We start from the raw sequence: 21,843 nt of genomic DNA on the forward strand, positions 1-21,843 counted from the left end.
AGACCGTAGTTTTAGTTTGTATAGTTCCTTATCGCTTAGTTCAACCAAAGGAAGCTTTGAGTCAATCGGTGAAGACACGCGAGGTGTATTATTTACATCAGACGGTAGTCCATGAAATTTCTTGATATGACTTGAATGTATCCAACCTTTGCGACCTTCGATCTTCACGGCTGTCCTCGTGGTGAGTAGTACAAGTTGTGGCGATTTCCACCTAGGATCCAGCTGAGTCTTCCGGTCGAAATTCCGCACTAACACCAGGTCCCCGGGAACTACGTCATGGGGTTTCACCTCGGTGTTGTCGGGAAAGGCTGCAGCTACCTGTGAACGACAAGATTGTAGTGCAGACATCAAGGAAGCCAGGTAATCTGTCAGCATATTACAGTCAACATCAGTTATTTTGCGTGGTATAGGCGTCCCCCACATATTTGGTGGTCTACCGAAGATCACCTCATAAGGGGATAGCCCTGTTCGAGAGTGTGCTACCATTCTCATGTAAAAGAGTGCAACTGGTAAGGCTACTACCCAATCGGCACCTTTCTCCCTACATATTTTGGACAATCTAATTTTCAGAGTTTGATTATGTCGTTCCACGAGACCTGCTGCCTCGGGGTGTCGGACACAGTGAAATCTCCATTGATAGCCTAACAAAAGTGAAACGTGTTTCATTAGTTCGGATGAGAACGGCTGGCCGTTATCTGAGTAGACAACACGTGGTAAACCGTACCGTGGGAAGAATTCTCGAACCAACTGTTTGGCAGTAGTCGGGGCAGTGTAATCTGAGACCGGGTATGCTTCTGTCCAACGGGAAAGAGCACAGACAACTACAAGAACATATTTGAATCCTCGACATCGTTCCATCTGGATATAATCCATCTGGAGGACTTCAAAAGGGTGATCAGGAGGCTGAAATCCACCCTGTTCTACGGGAATGCTTTTACCTGGGTTAAACTGACAACAGATCATACAGGTACGAACTTTTTGTTTAGCTGCTGCTCGTAAATGTTTGTTGAACCAAATGTGTTGAATGCTGTCTAGCATAGCTTTTTCTCCTAGGTGTGCTGGACTATGTATTGTATTAATGATAACTTGAACCATAGAATCAGGAAGGAACCATACAGATTTTTCCTTCGTCATCCATCCTTGATCCGTTTGGATCCCTCCTAATTCAGTCCATTTCTTTATTTCATCTGGTGTAGCATGTGTCTGTATGTCAATTACGTCAAGAGCGGGATCCTTAACCATCATGCAATGTGTTGGTGTCGGAACTATTGTCTTTGTCATGTCAGATGTGTAAGTTTGAGCAGTCTGTTTAGCTGTTCTGTCAGCTAGATCATTGCCTTGGGAAATGATATCAGTAACTTTCGTATGAGCTTTACATTTCATAATTGATATTGCAGTGGGTAGATGTATTGCATCTAATAAGGCATGAATGAGGGGTCCGTGCTGAATGTGGGCACCGTGAGAAGTTAAATAACCTCTCTCTCGCCACAGCACGCCGAAGTCATGTACAACTCCGAATGCATAACGTGAATCAGTGTATATGTTGACTTTCTTATTTTTGGCTTGAATACAGGCTTGTGTCAGAGCGATGAGCTCTGCTGCTTGAGCTGACAAGGTATTTATGCAATTTGTTTCAATGACTTCAGTGACTGTTGTGACTGCATACGCGGCCACTAGCTCTCCTGTACTTGTTCTCATACATGAACCATCTACATACAACGTCAGGTCTGGATCTGACAATGGGACGTCTGTCAAGTCTTGTCTAGGTTTCGTCGTGATAGTAATAACTTCAATACAATCATGTGCTAGTGGGTCTGTTCCGTTTACTGGTAACAGTGTGGCAGGATTTAATGTACTACAACGTCTGATTTCTATGTGTGGCTGAAACAATGTTAATTCGTAACCGGTGAGTCTTGCTATAGTCAAGTGTTGTGTTTGCGTTCGGTTCAAGAGAACCTCTACTGCGTGTGGTACTTGTACTGTCAATGGATGTCCTAACACTATGGCATCGCTTTGTCTGATTGCTAAAGCTGTCGCTGCCACTGATTTCAGGCACGCAGGCAGAGCCTGAGCTACGGGATCTAATGTACTAGAAAAATAAGCACATGGTTTGTGTGATCCTGCTTGTTCCTGAGTGAGTACTGACAAGGCAGTACCTTCGCGTTCTGTAACAAAGAGTGTAAACTGTTTATTGTAACATGGTGTTGCTAAAACAGGTGCTTGACATAAAGCTTTCTTTAGGCTTTCAAAAGCTTGTGTATGTTCCTGAGTCCAAGGGAGGACAGTCGATGTGGCTGCCTCCTGTGTTGTCAACTGAATGAGTGGTTTTGCTAGAAATGCATACTGAGGGATCCACTGCCTACAATATGAAGTGAGGCCTATAAAAGCCCGCACCTCCTTTTGTGTCTTGGGTATTGGCATGTTAGCAATTAACTGGATGCGATCGGGTGTAAGCTGCCTTCCCTCCTTGGACAGCGAGTGACCAAGGTAAACAACTCGCTGAACACAGAATTGCAGCTTAGAAGGGGACACCTTGTGCCCCTTTTCGGCCAAAAATTGTAAAACCGTCAGTGAGGCTTTTTCACATTCAGGTTCGCTTCTAGCGGTGATCAGCAGATCATCGACATATTGAAGCAGGGCAGTGTTGACTGGCATGTGGATACTGTCAAGTTCTCGTTTCAGTGCTTGGCTATAGATGCTGGGGCTTTCTGTGAATCCTTGAGGTGCGCGTGTGAATTTAAAGCTTCGTCCATTTAAACTAAATCCGAACAAGTATTGGCTTTCCGGATCTATTGGGACGCTGAAAAAGGCATTCTTGAGATCAATTACAGTAAAGAATGTTGCTTCGGAATCAATGGCTGTCAGTAATGAAGAAATGTCTGGGACTACGGGGTATTGTGGTACAATACATTTATTTAATTCGCGCAGATCAATAACCAATCGATATACTGGCGGGGCCTTTGGATCAGTTCGTTTAAGAATCGGAATTATCGGGGAATTACATACATTGGAGTCGGTTTCCACAACCACTCCTTGGGTAATAAGCTCGTCAATGATTTGCAGTAAAGCCACTACAGCATCTGGGGGTAACTTGTATTGTCGCATTCGTGGTAGTACCACTCCTGTTTTTAGTGTGACTCGATATGGTGTAATGTTCATGCAACCAACATCTGTAGGGCCTTGTGCCCATAAATGTGTGGGTAAAGTCTGCAGTCGGTGATCCATGTCTCGGGACACGTAGTGCCCTTTGAAATCACATAAAAACAATCTTACTCCTTCCGGAGAACAACATATTATAGCTCCTAGAGCTTTCAATGTTTTTATACCTAACAGGTTTTCTGGACATGATTTAGTAAGTAATAAATCTGTAGTTCGTGTCAAAGGACCAATCGTAAGGGGAAGAGGCTGTGATACTTCGTTAATGATAGGTTTTCCCGAAAAACCAAGGGAAATATTCTGTGAGCCTGAGAGGGGTGCCCCTGGAACTTCACTACGTTTTATGGTTGTTCGGCTTGCCCCTGTATCAAGTAAAAATTTTCTATCTTGGCCTAATAATTCACTGTGTACATAAGGTCCTTCTTGATCTACAGGGACCTCGATAAGGGGTAAGCCAACTTCCCTCTCTAGGCTGTTTCATGAGTATCGTTGATAATCAGGATAGTCATACTGTGCGGTCTGGTACATCTGTTGTGTCGTTGTTTGTGTGGCAGCAATAGGCTGCGGTGGTGGAGCTGGCATAGACTGTTGCGGAGCTGGCATGGACTGTGCATGCTGTGGGGCTCCTTGTTGGTTCTGATCCTGTCTAAGTGGCCGTGGTCTTTCTTTTGTATTACCTATGGCGATATTATGTTTTAAAACTGGACAATCGTGTACATAATGACCTGGCTGTTTACAATAGTTGCATGTCCCTTTTACAGGACCTGCTGAAACACTGGACTGTGTCATACCCTTTTTATGACCGTCAGCTGGAACTGTCTGGGAAACTAGCATTTTCATTTTCGTGTCTTTCATGCGTCTTTGTTCATGTTCTTGTTCCTCTCTAATTCTATTGTGATGGTACTGTAGCATTTGTAACATTTGTGACGGAGTGTTACCTTGCCAGGTACTCTCGAATTTCAATACTCTATTCTTAACTTGGGGCAAGGCATTTTCAACTAATTTTGTCACAAACAGATGTGGATACGATTCGCTACTTGCTTTTATTCCACTATTTATACCGAAACATTTTTCTAATCGGGCATAGAAATCACTAGTGTCTTCATCTTGCTTTTGTTTACAGGCTGAGATTGCACCCCAGTCTTCCTTTTTCGTAGTTAATAAACGTGGCAGTACCTGTACTAATAAACCTGGTAGTATTCTGGTCTTTTCCCCGAGCCCTAAACCTGGACCTCGAGCTGTTTCTTCGTTTTCTAATGCTGTCCAATCTATTTTTTGGTCTCCCACCTCCCAATCCTTTTCTTTGAGTTTTTCGTAAATGCCCGCAGGCATTAATACCTTTAATATTTTCATAATGTCGGGATAGGTATACTCTCCCATGAGCAACATGTCTTTAATTTCACGGTGGAAACCCGCTGGGTCTTTGTCATGACTGGGTACCACTTTCTTCATTTCTAATAGTTCCATTTTAGATATGGGTGTGTATACAAACACACGTTTAAACTGATTGTCATCACCTTTTATTGGGTGGACTTCGCGTAAGGGATTCTGTCTATCCATATAATACGTCGTTCTTTCCTTGATGGGCAGTGAGACATGTTCGGGGCATACAAAAAGAATGTACTGCTTTCTGGATTCCAGTATTTCTCTAATTAACTCAGTACCTGAACCTCTCCATTTATTCGTGAGTAATTCAGTCAATATATCAGGTAAGGGACCAGGATCGGAGTGTTGGCTTTTATATAATATAAGGAGTTGTTGAATCATATAGATACCAGCTAAACGCTGTTCATCTGGGGTGAGGTTCAAAAACGTATGTGCTAGTGTATCATCACTATATTTTCCGGGACTGTCAACCCAGTGAACGGCTGACCTGGCTAATTCTTGTTCGTCCATAGAATCGAGTATATGATAACCCCTTCGTTCTCGGAGTAATTTGTCAGCGGCTTGGAACGAATGTTCGGGGGACCTTATATTTATTATAGGGTTTTGGAAATTTCTGTTATTATCTGGACGTATCGGACGTATCGGATCAGTAAAGCATCTAGTATTATTACAAGATCTCCCTCTACCTACATAGGCCATGGTTTCTAACTGTCCTGTGGGCAGTTCTAATTCTTCCTCCTCCTCCTCCTCGTTTTGTTCAGGCTGGTCTACCGCTAATCTTTCTTCGTGTATTCGTTCTACTTCTTTGCGGATCTTTCGACACATAGCTACTATACTTAATAGTTTATTATGTCTCCCCTCTGATATATTCCGACTCCATGTGGTAAGAATTCGCATTTCTTCCGGATTTACCCCTGGTCGGTCTTGATTTCTGATCACACAATTTATGAGGAAACGTAACAGTTCCCCCTGTATCTCCACTTTCTGGTACTCCATGGCTCTATTAATACTTTCAGAATCTCGTCCTGACTGGACAAAGTGATATATATTTTCTAAATGTGTAGTCATTCCTGGTAGCCTCCCTAAATATATTGCAGCTCGTCGGATACGTAATGATGCCAGCAGCATTTCGTCCTCCTTGCCGGGCACAGGATCATATCTACAATCTACTAGAAGTTCCTTAAGCATGTCGGGAGTTACTAGTTTGGGCGTACGTTGGTGGGCTAATTCTTGAAAGGAAAGTTTATTTACTCTGGGTGGCGTGGAAAAAATGTTTGCTGTACCTCCTGTAGCACCGCCTGGGGTGCTGGATGTGAAAGGATTCGTTGAACGTGATATAGCAACCATAGGTGTGGGTACAGCTGTAGAAACAGATGTGCTTGCCGGAACTTGTGTCGGAGTTTGTTGTTGCGGAGGTACAGACGGAGGGTCTTGGCGTTGAACCCCCTCGTCAGGCGGTCTATGTGGTGCAGTATTTAGCATACTCGGGAGCTGCGTCGTCTAAATAAGAGGAAAGGAAAACATCTTCTGCGGTTCTGGGATGCCCTTTGGGATGTGCTTTTATCGGAAACAATGGAGGTGGCAAGTCTTTTGGTATCTCCGGAGTAGCCTTAGGTAACCCTTCGGCCAGAAGAGGATACATACCATTCATAAGGGCATTTCTTTGTCTGTCTGCTTGTTCTGATTTTGCTCGGGTACCTTCTTCAATTAATAGATTTTCTCGGACTTTATTTGAATTCTCCTTACTTTTCTCTTCCTGTCTGAGTGCTTTTTCTGTACGTCTATATGATTCTTTACGCCATAATTCAATGGCATCTTTCTGTGATTGTCTAGCTTTCTTTTTCCATAATTCTTCCTCTACTTTCATGATGCAACCTGCATCCCAGGTCCCAGCTGCGGGCCACCTCTGACTTTCTGGTAATTCCTTGGTGTAGTCTACCCATAAATCAAGAAATAATATGGCGTCTAGGCCATGTTTATGATACATGAAGTACCCTGGAGTGTCCCTAGGAGGAATGGGAACAGCTTCTTCGAGTACCCCTTTTCTAGTTTTGATCTGTCTTAATCTCGAAAAGAGCGGCATATTGAGAACTGATCTGATACCTAATTTTGAACACGTTTAATACAACAAAACACAATAATGAACAGTCATTCACACCACAATATGCAGAACGTATTTAAAACATTTTAACATTTAACATTTAATGAACAACAATGATGGCCATTTAGGGAACTAGTCACTAAGCACAATACTCGGCACTAACTAGGTAATTCTGAATTATATACTAGACATACTTGATATACTGCTAAACAGTACAGATACACTGCTGAAACAGTGCAGACCGGATTTGTGTACCCAAACCCGTCTTGACCGGCACAACCTATGTGCACGTCAGAACGCCTCCCCGGCAATGGTACTCACCGGGTAGCTCGGAACGGAAGGCCTCGGAACTGAACTGAACTGAACTGGACTTGGACCAGACTGGACTCGACTCGAAACTTTGGAACTTCGGAACCTGGTGGGCCTCTGTATACCTCGGATCTTGCTCTCTCAGCTAGGCTCTGGTCGGGATACTTCGCACTTCTCACCGCCTCGTCTGGGTGTTGATCGCAGCCTCAGTTACCCCCGCTCGGCAGGAGGGAGATACAGGAAATCCTGTGGGTACGCGTTGTTGTCCGTCCAGCTGTGGCAGGAGACCGGGCCTGCAACGCACCTCCGGCGCGTGAGATGAGAAAGTGTCCCTGTTCGGGCGCCATATATGTGGTAAATAATTTAATTACCGGAACTTAATTTGATGCGGAAAATTAATAAGAATAGCTCAATAAAATAAGAGGCAGAATCCGTGGTATTAGAGGTTCGGAACGGGCTTTATTCCAAAACACAATTCGAATTTGTGGGCTTCATATTCCATCACCACGAAGGTTCAGGAAGTGAAGGACAATACTTTATTGACAGGTAATCATTTTTATAGAAGAGGCATTACAGTGAAACAGATGCAGGAGGCGTAACAGTTGATAACAGAGATAAAGGCATACATGCGTAACTAAAATGGGTGTAACTAGGCGTAACTAAAGAACGTCATTAGGTATGATGTCACAAATGGGTGGTTTCATGAAAGAATTTCGCAATGTCAGCAAAAATACTTGGCATAGCTGCGCGCGCAGCAGCATGACGTGTGATTGACGTGCAACTAGGGGGTGAATGGGACTTGACATTTAGCTCTACATGTGGAGACAGAAGTCTGGGGTTATGTCAACCTAATCCCAAATCATATCTAATATCCTATGTTTAAAGAACTGTGTTATCCAAAAAGAGAGGTCTCTTAGGATAGAATCTTATTCTATACTGACTATACTGACTGTTAGTGCGTGTACAAGCGTCTAAGTGTCTACACTAGATGCGAGGGCAGAAATCTTCCATAGTAACAGTGCTATGAATTACTTGCATAAAGACAGAGAAGCCGGGCCCATTTGCACGGTAGCTAGAGGAATGTTTACTTAAACTGCTAGACAGGAATGCATTGGATGAGGAGCGGAGCAGAGCAGATAATCTTGAAGGTGAAATACAGTTTTTGGCAGGCAGACAGGCCGACAGGCCGAGTCAGGCACCGTTAGCCGCGCAGGGAGTAGGACAAAGTTCATGGATACAGATGCGAGCTCAGACTGGAGCTTTCAGAGGCAGAAGGCAGGAAAAGGCTTAATGGCAGAATCAGGGCCTACTCGCCTGGACTGTAAAATGGCATAAATGAACCATATAAAGCCGGTGGCCTTTCATACTTAGGAATAGGATATCTGACCCATTCATGGCGGGTCTGAAAGAGGACATGTTGACGGTGGACGCACATGTGTTTGCGTCTTCAAAACTGGAACTGGAGGGAACATACATGTACTTGTGACTTATACATGAAATCGTTGGGGTCCAAGATAGGGGACATAACTGATCATAAAAATCCATATTTCCACAACCTGGCGCATCATGTATTTTGTGGGATATGTATCTTTACATTCTATTTTTGCAGTTACTTACATAATATCTGATGTCCGATGCTTTGTCGTCTTCCTGACACTTCTCAATAACACGTTTTTCGTTTTACTATTTATGATAACGATGTTGCTTAATGCTTTGGCACATTTATGTATTGACATGTGCCTGTGTTATATGTAAATGTGGATGCTCGAGTAGGAATCTTTTGTTATCTGCCACACTAAAACAAATGTTCGATTTCCAAAAGGAATTTCTTATGAATTCTGATACGAAATTAACTGTATGACCATGCTATCCTCACAATTATGGATCTTCCTTCTTAACACTGGGCAGCGAGCTGCCAATAGTCTTTCTTCTCCGGTACGTTCACAACGCGTACCTAACGTGGAACACACGCAAGCGGGACTTCATATAGAACGTCCTCGCGGTGCACCGGTTCTGTCTCCAGCCGACACGAGCGGAGGACGGTTGCCGAACACGCACTCCACAAAAGGTAATTCTCAATCAGGGACTCCCCTTGGCCCCTCACAGACGAGTCTTTTTTAATCTCAATTCCCAGCCCTAAATCCCCCCTTCTTTTAATTTCTCTTTAGCATTCACTGCCCTGGCTCTGCCCTATTGTGACTCACGGACGGAGCCGCTTTTTCAAGCTGTAAAAAGGAAATAATCGAGTTAATCCCACATGGTTTTGGATGTCTTATTACCGCCATCAGGTAATTTGAATCTTGCTATAGCTGGTCCCTTGTCCATGTTAATTAGCCCAACTATTATCTTTGGAGAACCTACCACAAATAATCTACTCCTCCTTCACAGCACAGTGGAATTAATACCTACCTTGGAAGGACATGCCCACTTGTGATTTATGTGATTTATTCCACATGATGACCGCGTGTCCAGCACATACATTGTTGGTAAGCGTGGTTACGCATTCAATCACACTTGATTATCCCATTAGTGCAACTTTCTGACGCCAGTCCCCTCTCCCCTACAGGTGTAGGACTCAACCATCACACCTATCTAGGTTGCTCACCTAGTCCTGAAGAAGACCCGCAAGGCTGAGGCCACGAATTTCCCTGATAGCCCCAAGTCGGGTCGAAACGTCGACGCCTCCCCCTTAAGTGGCCTGGATCATCAGCTCTACCTTTAGATGTGCCATTCAATTCAAACATTTTTTGTGTTTTGTGTTTATGAACTTTACAAAAAAGTGTTGACTACTATTTGATGTGACCAGGTCTTTCAGAAGACTGGGATGTATAACCAGTCCAGGAGTAAATGGTTTTAATACTCTCTCCCGCATTTTTCTGTGATTCTAATTTCACTTCCTATATACAATGGAGCACCCCTCACCCCTTTTCCTTGCACGTTCCCACTGGAGCAACCTTCATTTTCCCTCTCTCGCCTCAAATACAGTGAATATTTAATTGTTCACCCAGTGATATAAATTAATAAATGCCGGGTGTATGAAAAAGCATTATGGTTGTTGCACTTTTCTTCCCCTTCAAAGTAATCACTGTGAAGTATTGACTTCAGCAAGCTTACTCATTCAGGCTTCTCAATCGATTTTTACTTATTACTGTGATTTTTGATTTATACTAATTTGTAAATAGAGGTCCAGGACCATTGTATTCTGTATCACACTGAACCCAGGTCCTTGACCATGATTGGGTAACCCCATTTTTGTAATGGCCAGATGTCTCCAGCGGCCCAGTGGGGCCCTGAGTGGCCTTTCTGGTGGCAGATGGGCGTCCTTTACCTCCCTTTTATCAACTCGCAGAGGAGTCACTCCCTTTCTCTCGCTGGGCCCTCAATTAATGTGTGCATACTGAGCGGGGGCAGGGGGCCTGAGCAGAAGTGGCCTCACTTGTTTTCAGGTGGTTATAAAACTTCGCTGAAGAAGTGTTTTGCGGAAAGGCAATATGCAAATATGTGGCACTTTTTTTTGCGTGCCCGGGTCGATTTCTAATCCCAGTACAACCCTGGCAGAGGAGTAATGAGAGGGAGGGTGATACGGAGAGAAGGAGCGAGTCCAGGGGAGCAAAGGAAAGAGCACCAGGAGCACTAATGAAAAGTTAGAAGAAAGACATTCCCTCCCATTAAAATAACATGCAATTAAAAAAATAAAAGTAGTACCTTGACATAAACAGTGGGAGGACAAGTGAGCCATTCTTGATATCATTTGGGCAGTTATGACAACATTTTGGCTATTGCTGGTGTATTAGTGGCTCATCCTTAACATACTGTGGGCACCTGTAACAACATTCCGGGTATGTCTGCATAATAATAGCTTATTCTTGGCATACTGTGAGCATTTTGCAACAGTAGTTTGGGTATCCTGGCATAATAATGACACATACTTGACATTTTATGGCCATTTATGACAACTATCAATGGCACAATAATCCTCATCCTACACCTAATGTATGTGTTCTTGACATAATTGTAATTATCGCTCTTCATTGCATAATGGTGGTCGACTACAGTGGTGCCCGCTCTTGAGTTGTTGTGGTCATTTTGTACATTGATCTGGATATCCCTGGCTTAACGGTGGTTAAAATCCAAATCCCTTCTATGTGGTGGGTATCCCATGCACATAATGATGAAAAATGGGCAAAAAAGGTGGAATCTGTCCATGTGATAGCTGTACATGTGAGTGTTTTGCAACTTACAAGCTGTTTGGTGATCAAACGTGTATTCAATATAAAATGAAAATCTGATATATGAGGACAAAATACTCGTTTTCATAAAAATGACAAGCTTCTGTTCTGGACAATTACATTTATTTATGCAAAATGATAATCTGCCTTTTCATGTGAAATGGCTGTATTTTCAAAAACTGGCAAGGTGTCGTTATTGGCATAATAATTGTATTTGCAAAATGTTTAAAGCTGGGATTCGAAGAATGGTTCAGGGTGAGCTTGCTGCTAATATAGTTGTTTGGAACCAGAGGATACATGTTATTTCTTGGTTTGATTTTGTGGAGGCATTAATTCCCCCATATTGATAAACCTTTATATAATAGTATCGCCACTGCAGTCTGAGGGGTGAGCATTCACAGTTGGTTGAACAATTCTGGTCCTATAGTCTCTATTGAATTGAACATTAACATTGCAGCATGAGTCTGTAGAATTTATCTGGCTCTAGTGTTCTTGGCCTGGGATTGTGAGATTTGTATTACTTTTGTTTTCCCAATCTGCCCTCTCCAATTAGAAACTCTGACATAACTAAATTATGCAGCAAGAAAAGGTAAAGTATGCAGCTTAATGCAGCATATTTTATGGTCGTATTCATTCATTATTTCATAATCTTTACACATGTATACAATGGGCAAAAGTTTTACCTCATTAGTACCAGTGTAAATAAAATACACCAATAAGCAACTGAAAGGTGACCTTTGTAAAGGGCGTTCCACTGTGCAGCAACACATGCTGCTGCATGTTTATTAATGTTTGAAGTAGAAATATTTTTTTGTTAAAATCTGCTAATTACGCATCAGATGATGGATTATGAGGTAAATGTGGCAAATCCAGAATTATGCGGAAAATACTGTGGTAATAACATTGGATAATTCCAGTTGCCTTGGTCATAATACTGTCTCCAAATGACACTGAAGAAGCAAGATAGAAAAGGAAAAATGAAGTGAAGTGAATAAAGACGCTTCAAACATTTTGGAAAAAAACAAGTCTCATGGAATTGTGTATCCCGATTTCTTTAGCTGCCTGTATATATATCTCTTTAAGGCACTTTGAGGAAAATTGTACTGAAACATCCCCAATTTTGCCACCATGTTTTCAATGATGTTTAGGGGAAGTTGAGCCTCAAGTTTACTCAGGAGCGTAAGGTTTGCCTGTCACAAGACAAAGGTAGTGAAATAGTTTATTCAGAACCTCTACATTTTCAGCTGGTTTCTCTGAAAATTGTGCTGCAAATTACAGCATATGGCTGTGCTTTTTCAAGATGCTCCCCTCCACCCTTATGGTCCCTAAAATTAGTTGTACTTCACACCCTCCATCTTTTGTGTCAGCCCTACAACTTTCAAAGTTCTCCAGACTCCACTGTTTCCAGTGCTCCACACAGTACTGCAACTGCATCTTAATCTTATTTCCTTTTACCCCTCCACAGTTAGGGGAGGCTCCTCTGTTGGAGCAGAGGAGCGTAGCTCCAATTAATTTCCCCAAAGCCACAAGATGAAGAATAAAATGGAAATTGATCATTACCATTTTATTTTTCATCTTCCCATCCCGATCAAGCGTCAGGACGGGGGGCAGGGTCACTTCTGAATGACAGCAGCAGGGACTGGTATGAGGGTGGGTTGTATGTGAACTTTTCAAAGTCTGCATGTCTTTTTGACCGGCCGTCTTGCAACAGCCAGCCAGATATGCGCACTTTGAAACCTCTAACCCAGCTGTCTTAAGACAGCTGGGTTAGAGTAAGTGCAGGCCTCAAGAGTGATGTGGAGCGCAGAGGGAAGATGCTCCTTCCAGTCAGGGCGCTGCTTTCATGCTTGTGAGAGCTGTGTCCTGATTGGTCAAGGGAATGTCCAGGTGGCCAGACTGCAGAACGAGGAGGTCTGGATCAGGAGGTTCTGTTGTCAGTTAAGTATTTCCTTATATATTAAGTTTATATTTGCACGTGCCCGTTAATTTTTTTATTTTATTTGAGTGCGCGTCCAACACCCTTCCTGTTGATGCCAGCCACCAGTGTCCACAATTCTTCCAAGTCACCTAGTCTTGCATCTTCATCATGAAACCTCCTGCTCTGCTATAAAGGGAGCACCACATGTGATACTGAACTCTTTTATCAAGTGTTTAAAGCATACATTAATCTACTGCTAAAAGTGGTAATCACAGACCATGTATTCTGCAACTCAGCACCGTAATTACACATTTCTGAGAAGGCATTTTTCGGGGCCTTGTCATGAACATGCCTACGGAATTTCTCTGTGTCAAGGAAATAATAAAATGGGAGGAAATCTTACCACCACAGACATCAGTAGGGAGTGTTGCAGAACTATATATAGTTAAAGAGCAGTACAAGCCTAAGTTTCACAAGTAAACAAAGTAGGTGAGAGTTCGCCAGAAAGCAGAACACAAGATCAGCAAGTTTTAGTCAAATGCAAAAACATGTTTGACAGGCCTTGAAGAGTTTATGATCACAATGCTCAAGCATGTATTTCATTCTCATTGTCAATAGAAACATGACTTGGACTTGGCCAAAGGTAACTTTAGTCAAGAGTATACAGAGTCAGATAAGAAGTCTTGGGAATAGAGCAATAAACATTTACACACACAAGGAGGGAAGGTTAATGTTTCATCCATGTTTTGTTAGGATTTTGATAAGGGGAACTTAGAGAAAGGAAAGAGTTTAAGAACACAGGTGTTGTGTTTATGTGAAAGTGCAATATTAATGCGTATTTTGCCTGCCTTGCTATTGCTTTTTAAGATAATCAGCATTTTTGTGACTATGTAAAGAGCTGCCTGCGAGCAGTCATTTGAGATCAGCTTTTCAGCTCTACGGAAGTGACTGGTCTCCCAGCCGTTGCGATTAAACCTACTTTTGCCGTGCCAGAGAAGGCTTGTCTCTCTTTAGTCCAGTTTCCCCCACCACATATGCCTGTGCTGCAGACAGCACACTTGTTAAGGGCCGGATGCAGCATCTCTTCCTTTGTCTTGGGTTTGGCAATTCCAATGCATGGGATCTGCCTTCCGGTAGCCACGTGTCCCAACATGATCATAATTAATGTGCAAAAGATAGGTCCCTGCAAGAAGGGGTCCATTGCGGATGGAAAAAGCTTGAGGGCAAAACAAACAGAGTCCAAGATTGAGCACAGTGCAGCACTAGAAGAAAACCAAGGCTGGAAAAGTATCCAATGACTAGTGTGCAAGTGGAATAAAAATGAGACAAAAATAAAAGCCTAGGTATGTAGAACCCATCGCTAAATACCTTGGTTGCTTTGCGACAGAGTTTTCTAGTTTTCTCTTACATAGAGAAAGAAGAACAGGGGCTATATTTGATTGGCTGTGTTCCACTTTCTCAGATTATCGGTGAGCATCTTAAATTGGTTCCTGTTTTATGTGAAGAAAGTGATGGCCTGGAATCTATGACTTTCCAGCATTAATACTTTGCATCCTGGAATGCTGCACCTCCACTTTCAGAGCAGCTCTGCATAGAGCCAACACTCAGAACGCCTGTCACACCCGACCTTCTGCAAGCTGCTGTCTCCTGAGGAGAGAGGGTCTGCAGTGCCCGTCTTGCCCTGATCTTCACGAAAGATAGTGCCCCCATTACAGAAGGACGGCTGCAAACTGCCAATCTTCAGTTTCCCAAACCGAGTAAGCAAGAGCCGCTGATGCGAGCAGCATTGCTGGCGACAAAAACAGGCCGAATGGGTGCAAGAGCCCTTCTACTCTGTGACCGCAAGAAAGGATCACATAAAAGCATTGCACAGTTATTCCCTGTGCATTCATTCATAATACAGCCCCTTGGACGCTTTGACAGACAGCACTATAATCGTCGAGTGGACTAAACCTTTGCTATACTACGAAACTAACTTTTAAATATTTCGTCAGATAGATGTATGTGAGGATCCCACCATTTCCCAACTTCAGGGCTTAGACTAATGTAATGCATTTCAGTGTAGTGTCCTCGTCTAACACTAAAATGTATTAGTTAATATTTATAGAGCGCCGGGTTCACCCCACGAGGCGCACTTAACCGGAACCGCATGTAAGTAACAAGTGCACTGGTAGTAAGTGTGCTGTGCTGTCTGACAGCCTGCAGTCACACACATACACAGTGGCCCTCTTGTTTATCTGATCGACAGCTCTTTAATCTTGTTTAGGCACCATGGGCTGGGACTTCAATCAAGCCCATCCTGGCCTCTCTTTCTCCAGAGTAACACGTCAGAGAGTGGCATAAACCAATACAATTTGGAGGACCCAACGGTGCATTTATGTGGATCGAGGTGGGGCGTTGGGGTAGCGCCTTGCCTGTTGTTTTTTTCTGCCATGGCGCCACCCCACCGTGACATCACAATGTGTATGATTGGCCCTTCGGTGGTGGTCGGCAGATTTGGTTTTCCTTGAAAGGCCAGCCGCCACAAGAGTGTTGCCTCGCCTGGTTTACATGGGATCCTACAATGCTGCTCTGCTGTGGAGGAGGTTGGGCTTACTGGCACAGGGAGGATGCTTTCCAAGTCCTCACAGCCATCCTCACCCAACCTCAGCAGCCCCGGCCCCAGGCAGACATTGCTGCTGTCTAGGCACCACGGAACCAGGGATGTAAACAACTTTCACCTGCCTTCCTGCCATGTGTGTTGTGTGTGTGGATGGCGGGTAGTTCACTGCTTGGTTTTACTCACAAAAAGTGTCACTCCAGGTGTCACACATTTGGTTGTTTAATGGCACTCATATGTACACTGAAGCCATGTAAATGTCACACATAAGGAATCTAAAAACATGGCAGCTATGCTGTCTTTTACCTTTTCTTGTGTTAGTGCCGCCTGGACTGATGCTGGCCCATGATGTACCCTTGTTTTGTCTTACTCGCGCCTGTAAGAGGCCTTTACTGTACTAAAGCCAAGCAAATGACATTATCACTACTTTAGGGAGTGTGTTGTGCTTACTTTGCAGACGGGCACAGTATTCTCCTCTGCCAAATCATTACTACAGATTTTCACCTTGTAACTTCAAAGGTGATGCAACGTCACACCCAAGCGCCATTGAGTTTTGGCAGCTAGTGATCGACTTCATACTATTGTTTTGATTGTCATAAAGCTACTGTCTTTATTTCACGTCTGATCTCTGTGTTTGTTTAATTTTACTAACACATTAAAAAACTGTGCTTTTTTATAGCGTACCAGAGCATCTCGTAAAAAGCATAACCTGGCAGACGCTGCAAGCAGTAAACTTCTGTCATAATCACAATGTAAGTCACGTGGCACATGACTCGTGTGTGGTGGGTACACTGGAAGCACAGTGTGGGTTAATCAGCACACCATGGGCTGATAACGATGCTCAGGTAACACTCGCACACACTGATGTACAATAAGGAGTGGTTAACGTACTTGGCTAACACAAAAGCATTCTTATCAAAAGAATAAATAAATTAGTAAACTCTGATTTTCTGTTTCACAATGCTAAACCAACGTTTGTGCATTAAAATGTAGTAGTTGAGACAGACTATTTGATACACAAATAACATTCAATTAATTGCCTTTCATTGCATCATGCTGTTTTTGCATTTTCTGTGGCTTAGAACCATCCTATTAGATAAGCTTTGTTTTGTTACATGCAGTTATTTGAACTATGAGACAGCAGAGGCAGCTTTTTTAAAATTACAATGGCATTGTGGAGGGGATGCAACAGAAATGTGCGTATCCTACAGTATGATATGTGGGATACTCCAGTTTTTTTGAGGGGGAGGGGGGATTTATATAGCGCACACTTGACCCGAAGGTATTAGAGCACTTTACACGAGCACCAGTTGTGTTACAGAAGGACACATTCATTTTTTGTTAGGCACGGTGAGATTAAGTGATTTGCCCAGAATCACAGGATGTTGAGTGTCCCTGCCGAGACTTGGACCCGGTTCCCCAGCTTTGAGGTCGACCACTCTAGCGTAAGGCCACATCCTCTCTTGGTGGCTAGATACATTTCCAACTAGATGATAACTATTCATACTATTTTGGAAACCTATTCTATAAACCTGTATTGGCCAAGTGTTGGGGATAACCACCACTCTGCCTGGGCTGGCCACCACTGTGCCAAGGATGCCGGCAATGTGCCAGGTCACCCTTATTCTGAAGACGGTACCCGTTATACCCGACATAAACACCACTATGCCTGAAAAGCCATACATATGTTAGGAAAGGCCCTCATAATGCCCTGCATGGGCACAGTATGCCAGAAGTGAAACTAATGCAAAGCATGGCCAAGGTTTGCCAAGGTATGCTAGGCCTACAACTATGCCAGGGATAAGCACCCTTGTACCTAAAACAACCATAGTTATGTAAAGGATGGCCACTGTAATACCAAGCATACACAGAAAATGCCAGCGGTGGCACCATATTGACAATGCAGGGCCATAATATGCCTAGGATGGCCATCATATTCTAGGGCCGCCATTCTACCAGGGATCTCCACTGTTACCACATAGTTAACCACCACTATGTCGGAAATGGCAACAATAATGAGAGGATACTACAAAGAGTGCCAGTATTTGCTATAAAGCACCATAATGCAAAGGTTGGCCACGATATGCTAAATATGTCCATAATAGGACATGGTCACCAGTATACCAGGGGTGGCCACCATAATGCCTAGGCTAGCCACAACATGGCAGAGTTGCTATTATGCCAGGGATGCCCCCATGGACAAACATAATTCCAGACACAGGGGCACAGATATGCCCTGTTGTACACATGCAAAATAACATATACACTTAGGCCCAGATATATCAAACTTTCATACAACGCAACGCAGCAAGAAACCTTTCTATGCTGTGCTGCGTGAAAGAGAGACGACAGGAATGTGCCACATTTACCATTCTATGGTGCATTCCTGTCCTCTCTTTGCTATGGCGCACGACACCCTTGCTCTGTGGTGCAAGGTGTATGCATTGTAGGCAAGGTTGTTTATATGCAGGAAGACACTTGCCTGATCAAAATAAAACTCTAAGGCTGTTTCCTCTTTCTATGTGTGCTGCAGAATGCAGTATATGTAGATAGAGTTACAAATGAGGAGAAATAATTATATTTTTCCATGTTACGCCTCCCCTGGGAAGGCTTATCATTGTGACACATTCCCAGGTCTACAACTCATGGTAAATCTGGGAATGCATCAAAATCCATAGGTGGATGTGTGTGAACACCGAATCTCCACCCATGTAACACCTCCCTGGTGCGGAATAATGCAAGGCAACGACTTGCGCTTCCTTGCGTTACTCCAGATTTACCAAGAACACAGATGGCCTTGTGTTGCTTGGTATATCTGAGTTTAGTTTGCATTGCTCTTGCGTTAGCCTGCGTGACTCAAGTGCAACGCAATACTATGATTAATCTGGCCCTGAATCTTACACTTGTACAACCACACATTCATAAACGCACAAAGTACCTCCAGTCTCCTACGCCCATTTATTTACCTCCAAAAATGCAGGTACTGCTGATGGCTTAGCAGGGATTCTTCTGACCCACTTAATCACTGCTACATGTCATCTGGCAGAGCTTGTTGGGGACTGCCATGCCGCAAAGCACAGCAGGAGGTTTCCTAAGAGCTTAGGAGACTTAGAGGTGCTTGGTCAGTGCTCTGCTGCTGAACCCAGGTGAGGCCTGAGCACTAGCATCTTGCTAGACAAGCAGGCTGAGTAAGGGGTCTTCTGGGAGCTGCCTGGAGAGGAAGCAATGCCGAGGGCTGGAATAGGGACAGGCAACAATGAATGCCACTGTTTCTCCGAGGATTGTGCGTCCTCTAATTGTCTCAGTTTGTGAGAATGTGGTGGAGGAGCAGTGTACTCAAAACATAGAGGTCCAGAGAGCTAGGGGAATCCCACGGTACCAAAAGGTTAAAGAGGTCCTTTGAACCATGGAAAGAGGGATACATCCTCCCTACGTGACTCCTTCTGACCTAAAAGTATCCCCTCTGCAGTATCATCATATGTGCAAGGAAACAATGGGATCACGTACCAAACATAAGCACCACTTTAATAGGAGTGAGGCAAGGAAAAGAAAAATATTTTTTTTAATATAACCCTCACCCACTCTAGTAATGCCATGCTTCATCGTCTAGTTCTCCCTGGCGTCTAAGGGCCAGGGTGGGCTCGACCTTACCATATTCAATGTGGTTTTTTTTTTGTGGGCATGCAATTTTATTCAAAGCATGCACAGGCAGTGCTACTACTAACCATTCTGGGTAGTTCCTGAAAGTGAAAGTATATATGGCATAAGGATAAATCCCAATATTTGATTGCTCAAATTCAACACACCAATCACCTCTCCTTCCGTGCTTTTTTCATACTGTTAAAATGTAAGTGGGTGTCTGCATCATATACCTACTCATGCACATCAACATTTATGGGGGTGACATACATATGATTCCACCCTGACAAAAGCCAGGACCGTTCAGGCCAATAGTATAGGGCTGAAACATGTTGGTGTTTTAGGGTCATAGGACCATTATATCCTTCCAATCCCTAATTTAGTTTTTAGGTCTCGCCTGACCCAGCGCATGCGCTGGTCTGGCAAGACATTTTGTGAGGGCTCCAAAAAGTGCTACCAGGCCAGCCTAGAGGTACGATGCATGTGCGCGGGCACACGCGCCGCGCTTTACCGTGATTACTTTCACTTTCGCGGCCGCACGGCCGCTTGTTTCTTAATTTTCCAGGTTCTTTTGTTGCCCCAAATCTTTTCTCGATTCTTCCATCGTGGTTTTTCTTTTGCGCTCAGTTTCCCTTTATGCTCAATATTTATTCCTTTGACTTTAATGCAGCTTTCGGTGAGATCCTGTCCACTCTTGATATCGTTACCATGGTTCCTATGTTACTGCCAACCCATGGTGGTTGTCTCCTTTCTCTTCTTCCCCTCTTTCTAGCCCTGCTACCCCTCACATGCACTGCTCACCGCCCCTTCTCTCTGATTCTCGCCTTGCTTCCCTTATATTTGTCACTTGCTGTTTCTCCCCTAGTCCCTGCCTTCCCCTCTATCCTGGTGCACCCACACCTTCTTTCTTATGCACTGCCTGTGAATCATCTCTCTCTCTTTATCCCTCTCGGGCCTTTATCTCTGTCCCTCTCAGACCAGCACCGGTTCCTGTCCTGACAGAACATGCCCCGCCTTTTTTGTCACTGATTCCTCTTTCCCTCACGAGCGCGACACTTTTTCACTCCCTCCCCCTTGCTCACTCTCCAATATGCCGTGGCTTCTTGTTCTCTGTTCGCAAGGTGGAAAAAGGCCGCGCCTGGAGTTATTCAGTTTGCGGCACATACGTTAAGTGCAAGCAGCAACACGCACGGAGGCCGCACAATATCGCGTGCTTCCCAGTTCCAAGGTCGTCAGCTTGCGGCCGCCTCTCTGTGCTGCCATTCTTGCCATCTGTACTGTTGCATGTCTGTCAGACCACAGGCATGTTCATGCCCTCTGAGCAAGGGCTGCGTCTGTTGCTTCTTTGCCTGGCGGCTGTCCATACTGTCTCCTAATGAGTTATGCTTTCCGAGCAATAATCCCCTGGCCTAGGCGTGGCCCTTTTCTAAACTCCTGCCCTTTTTCTTATGCGAGCCCACACAAATCCATGTCTAATTTATAAGCATTGAAACCATTTTCACATCCTATTTTCGTGTTTTCGTTAAGTGTCCCCTTGCCAGATTTAACGTTATAACACCGTACAAGATGGAGCAGTGCTTAATTTGTAAAATATGAAGTGCTAGGGCTCTGGCCAGGAGGCCACTACAGCTTTCACCACCCGTCGCCCTGTCACCGCTGCCAAAACAACTGACCATCTCTCTCGCATCAGAATGCGACAGTTCAGATTATTCCAGGTCCCCAAAGCTAAAGGAATGGCTGGGGGAGGCAGGTATTAGTAATGTTTTAATGTATATTGTTTTCCTAAACACTGTTATACTGCTAATCTCTAAATTACATGAGCAGCGCCACCTTGTGGCAGACTGCCCTAAGTGTGGTCTTGACAATTATTATTATTATTGTTCAGTCAGTGAGACTGGTGCGTGTAAGGGCGTTCCTATAATCGACGCTCTGCTCTGTGTAGTGTTTTACAACAGTGAGGCTCTGCTGTACTTCGGTGTTTTCTCTGCAGCTGGGGCCCATGTATGCTGTTATGTCAGTGAGACTCTGATGCGTGTTCTTCCTGCCAGTGATGCACTGTCTGCTCTGTAGTGTCTTCTGACAGTGAGGCTCTGCTTTGTGAACAGTGTTTTGTAACAGTGATGCTCTGCTCTATGCACAGTGGTCCAAGCAGGCCCTGCTGGCGGACGCGCCTTTTCTCAGTGCCCGTTTTCTGCTTTCAGTGCTTTATGTCAGTGTCCCTCTTTTGTACGCACCAATTTTCATACAGTTCGTTGATCTATGTGGCTGTTCTCAGTGAGGCTGCAGGGTTGTTCTTGTAGTGAGGTTCTTTTATACCCCCGCACAGAGTTCTCTTTCTGTGAGGGTTTGTGGTGTGCAGTTTCTTGTGGTATTGAGACTGATGGATGTCGAGTAGCCTTATCAGTGGGGCTCTGTGTACAGACAGATGCTTCTCGTTTAGTGAGGATTTGATGTGTGTGTGTGTGTGTGCGCATGGGGGTCTTCTCTGGCAGTGAGCTCCAGTAGT

The 21,843-nt window shown here is 44.1% G+C and overlaps 1 protein-coding gene across 4 annotated transcripts in view; it reads left to right on the forward strand.

Moving 5' to 3' along the window:
- CDKL1 (cyclin dependent kinase like 1) overlaps window positions 1–21,843 on the forward strand; it is a 412,368-nt gene that overhangs the window by 332,691 nt on the left and 57,834 nt on the right. For all 4 annotated transcript variants that reach the window (XM_085626994.1, XM_085626995.1, XM_085626996.1 and 1 more), the window contains one exon: window positions 16,378–16,450. In XM_085626994.1, coding sequence (XP_085483120.1) covers window positions 16,378–16,450 — 73 coding nt within the window. The remainder of the gene's footprint in view (window positions 1–16,377; window positions 16,451–21,843) is intronic.

This window comes from Triturus cristatus, chromosome 9 (assembly GCF_964204655.1).
Source record: "Triturus cristatus chromosome 9, aTriCri1.1, whole genome shotgun sequence".
Classification (NCBI taxonomy): Eukaryota; Metazoa; Chordata; class Amphibia; order Caudata; family Salamandridae; genus Triturus; species Triturus cristatus.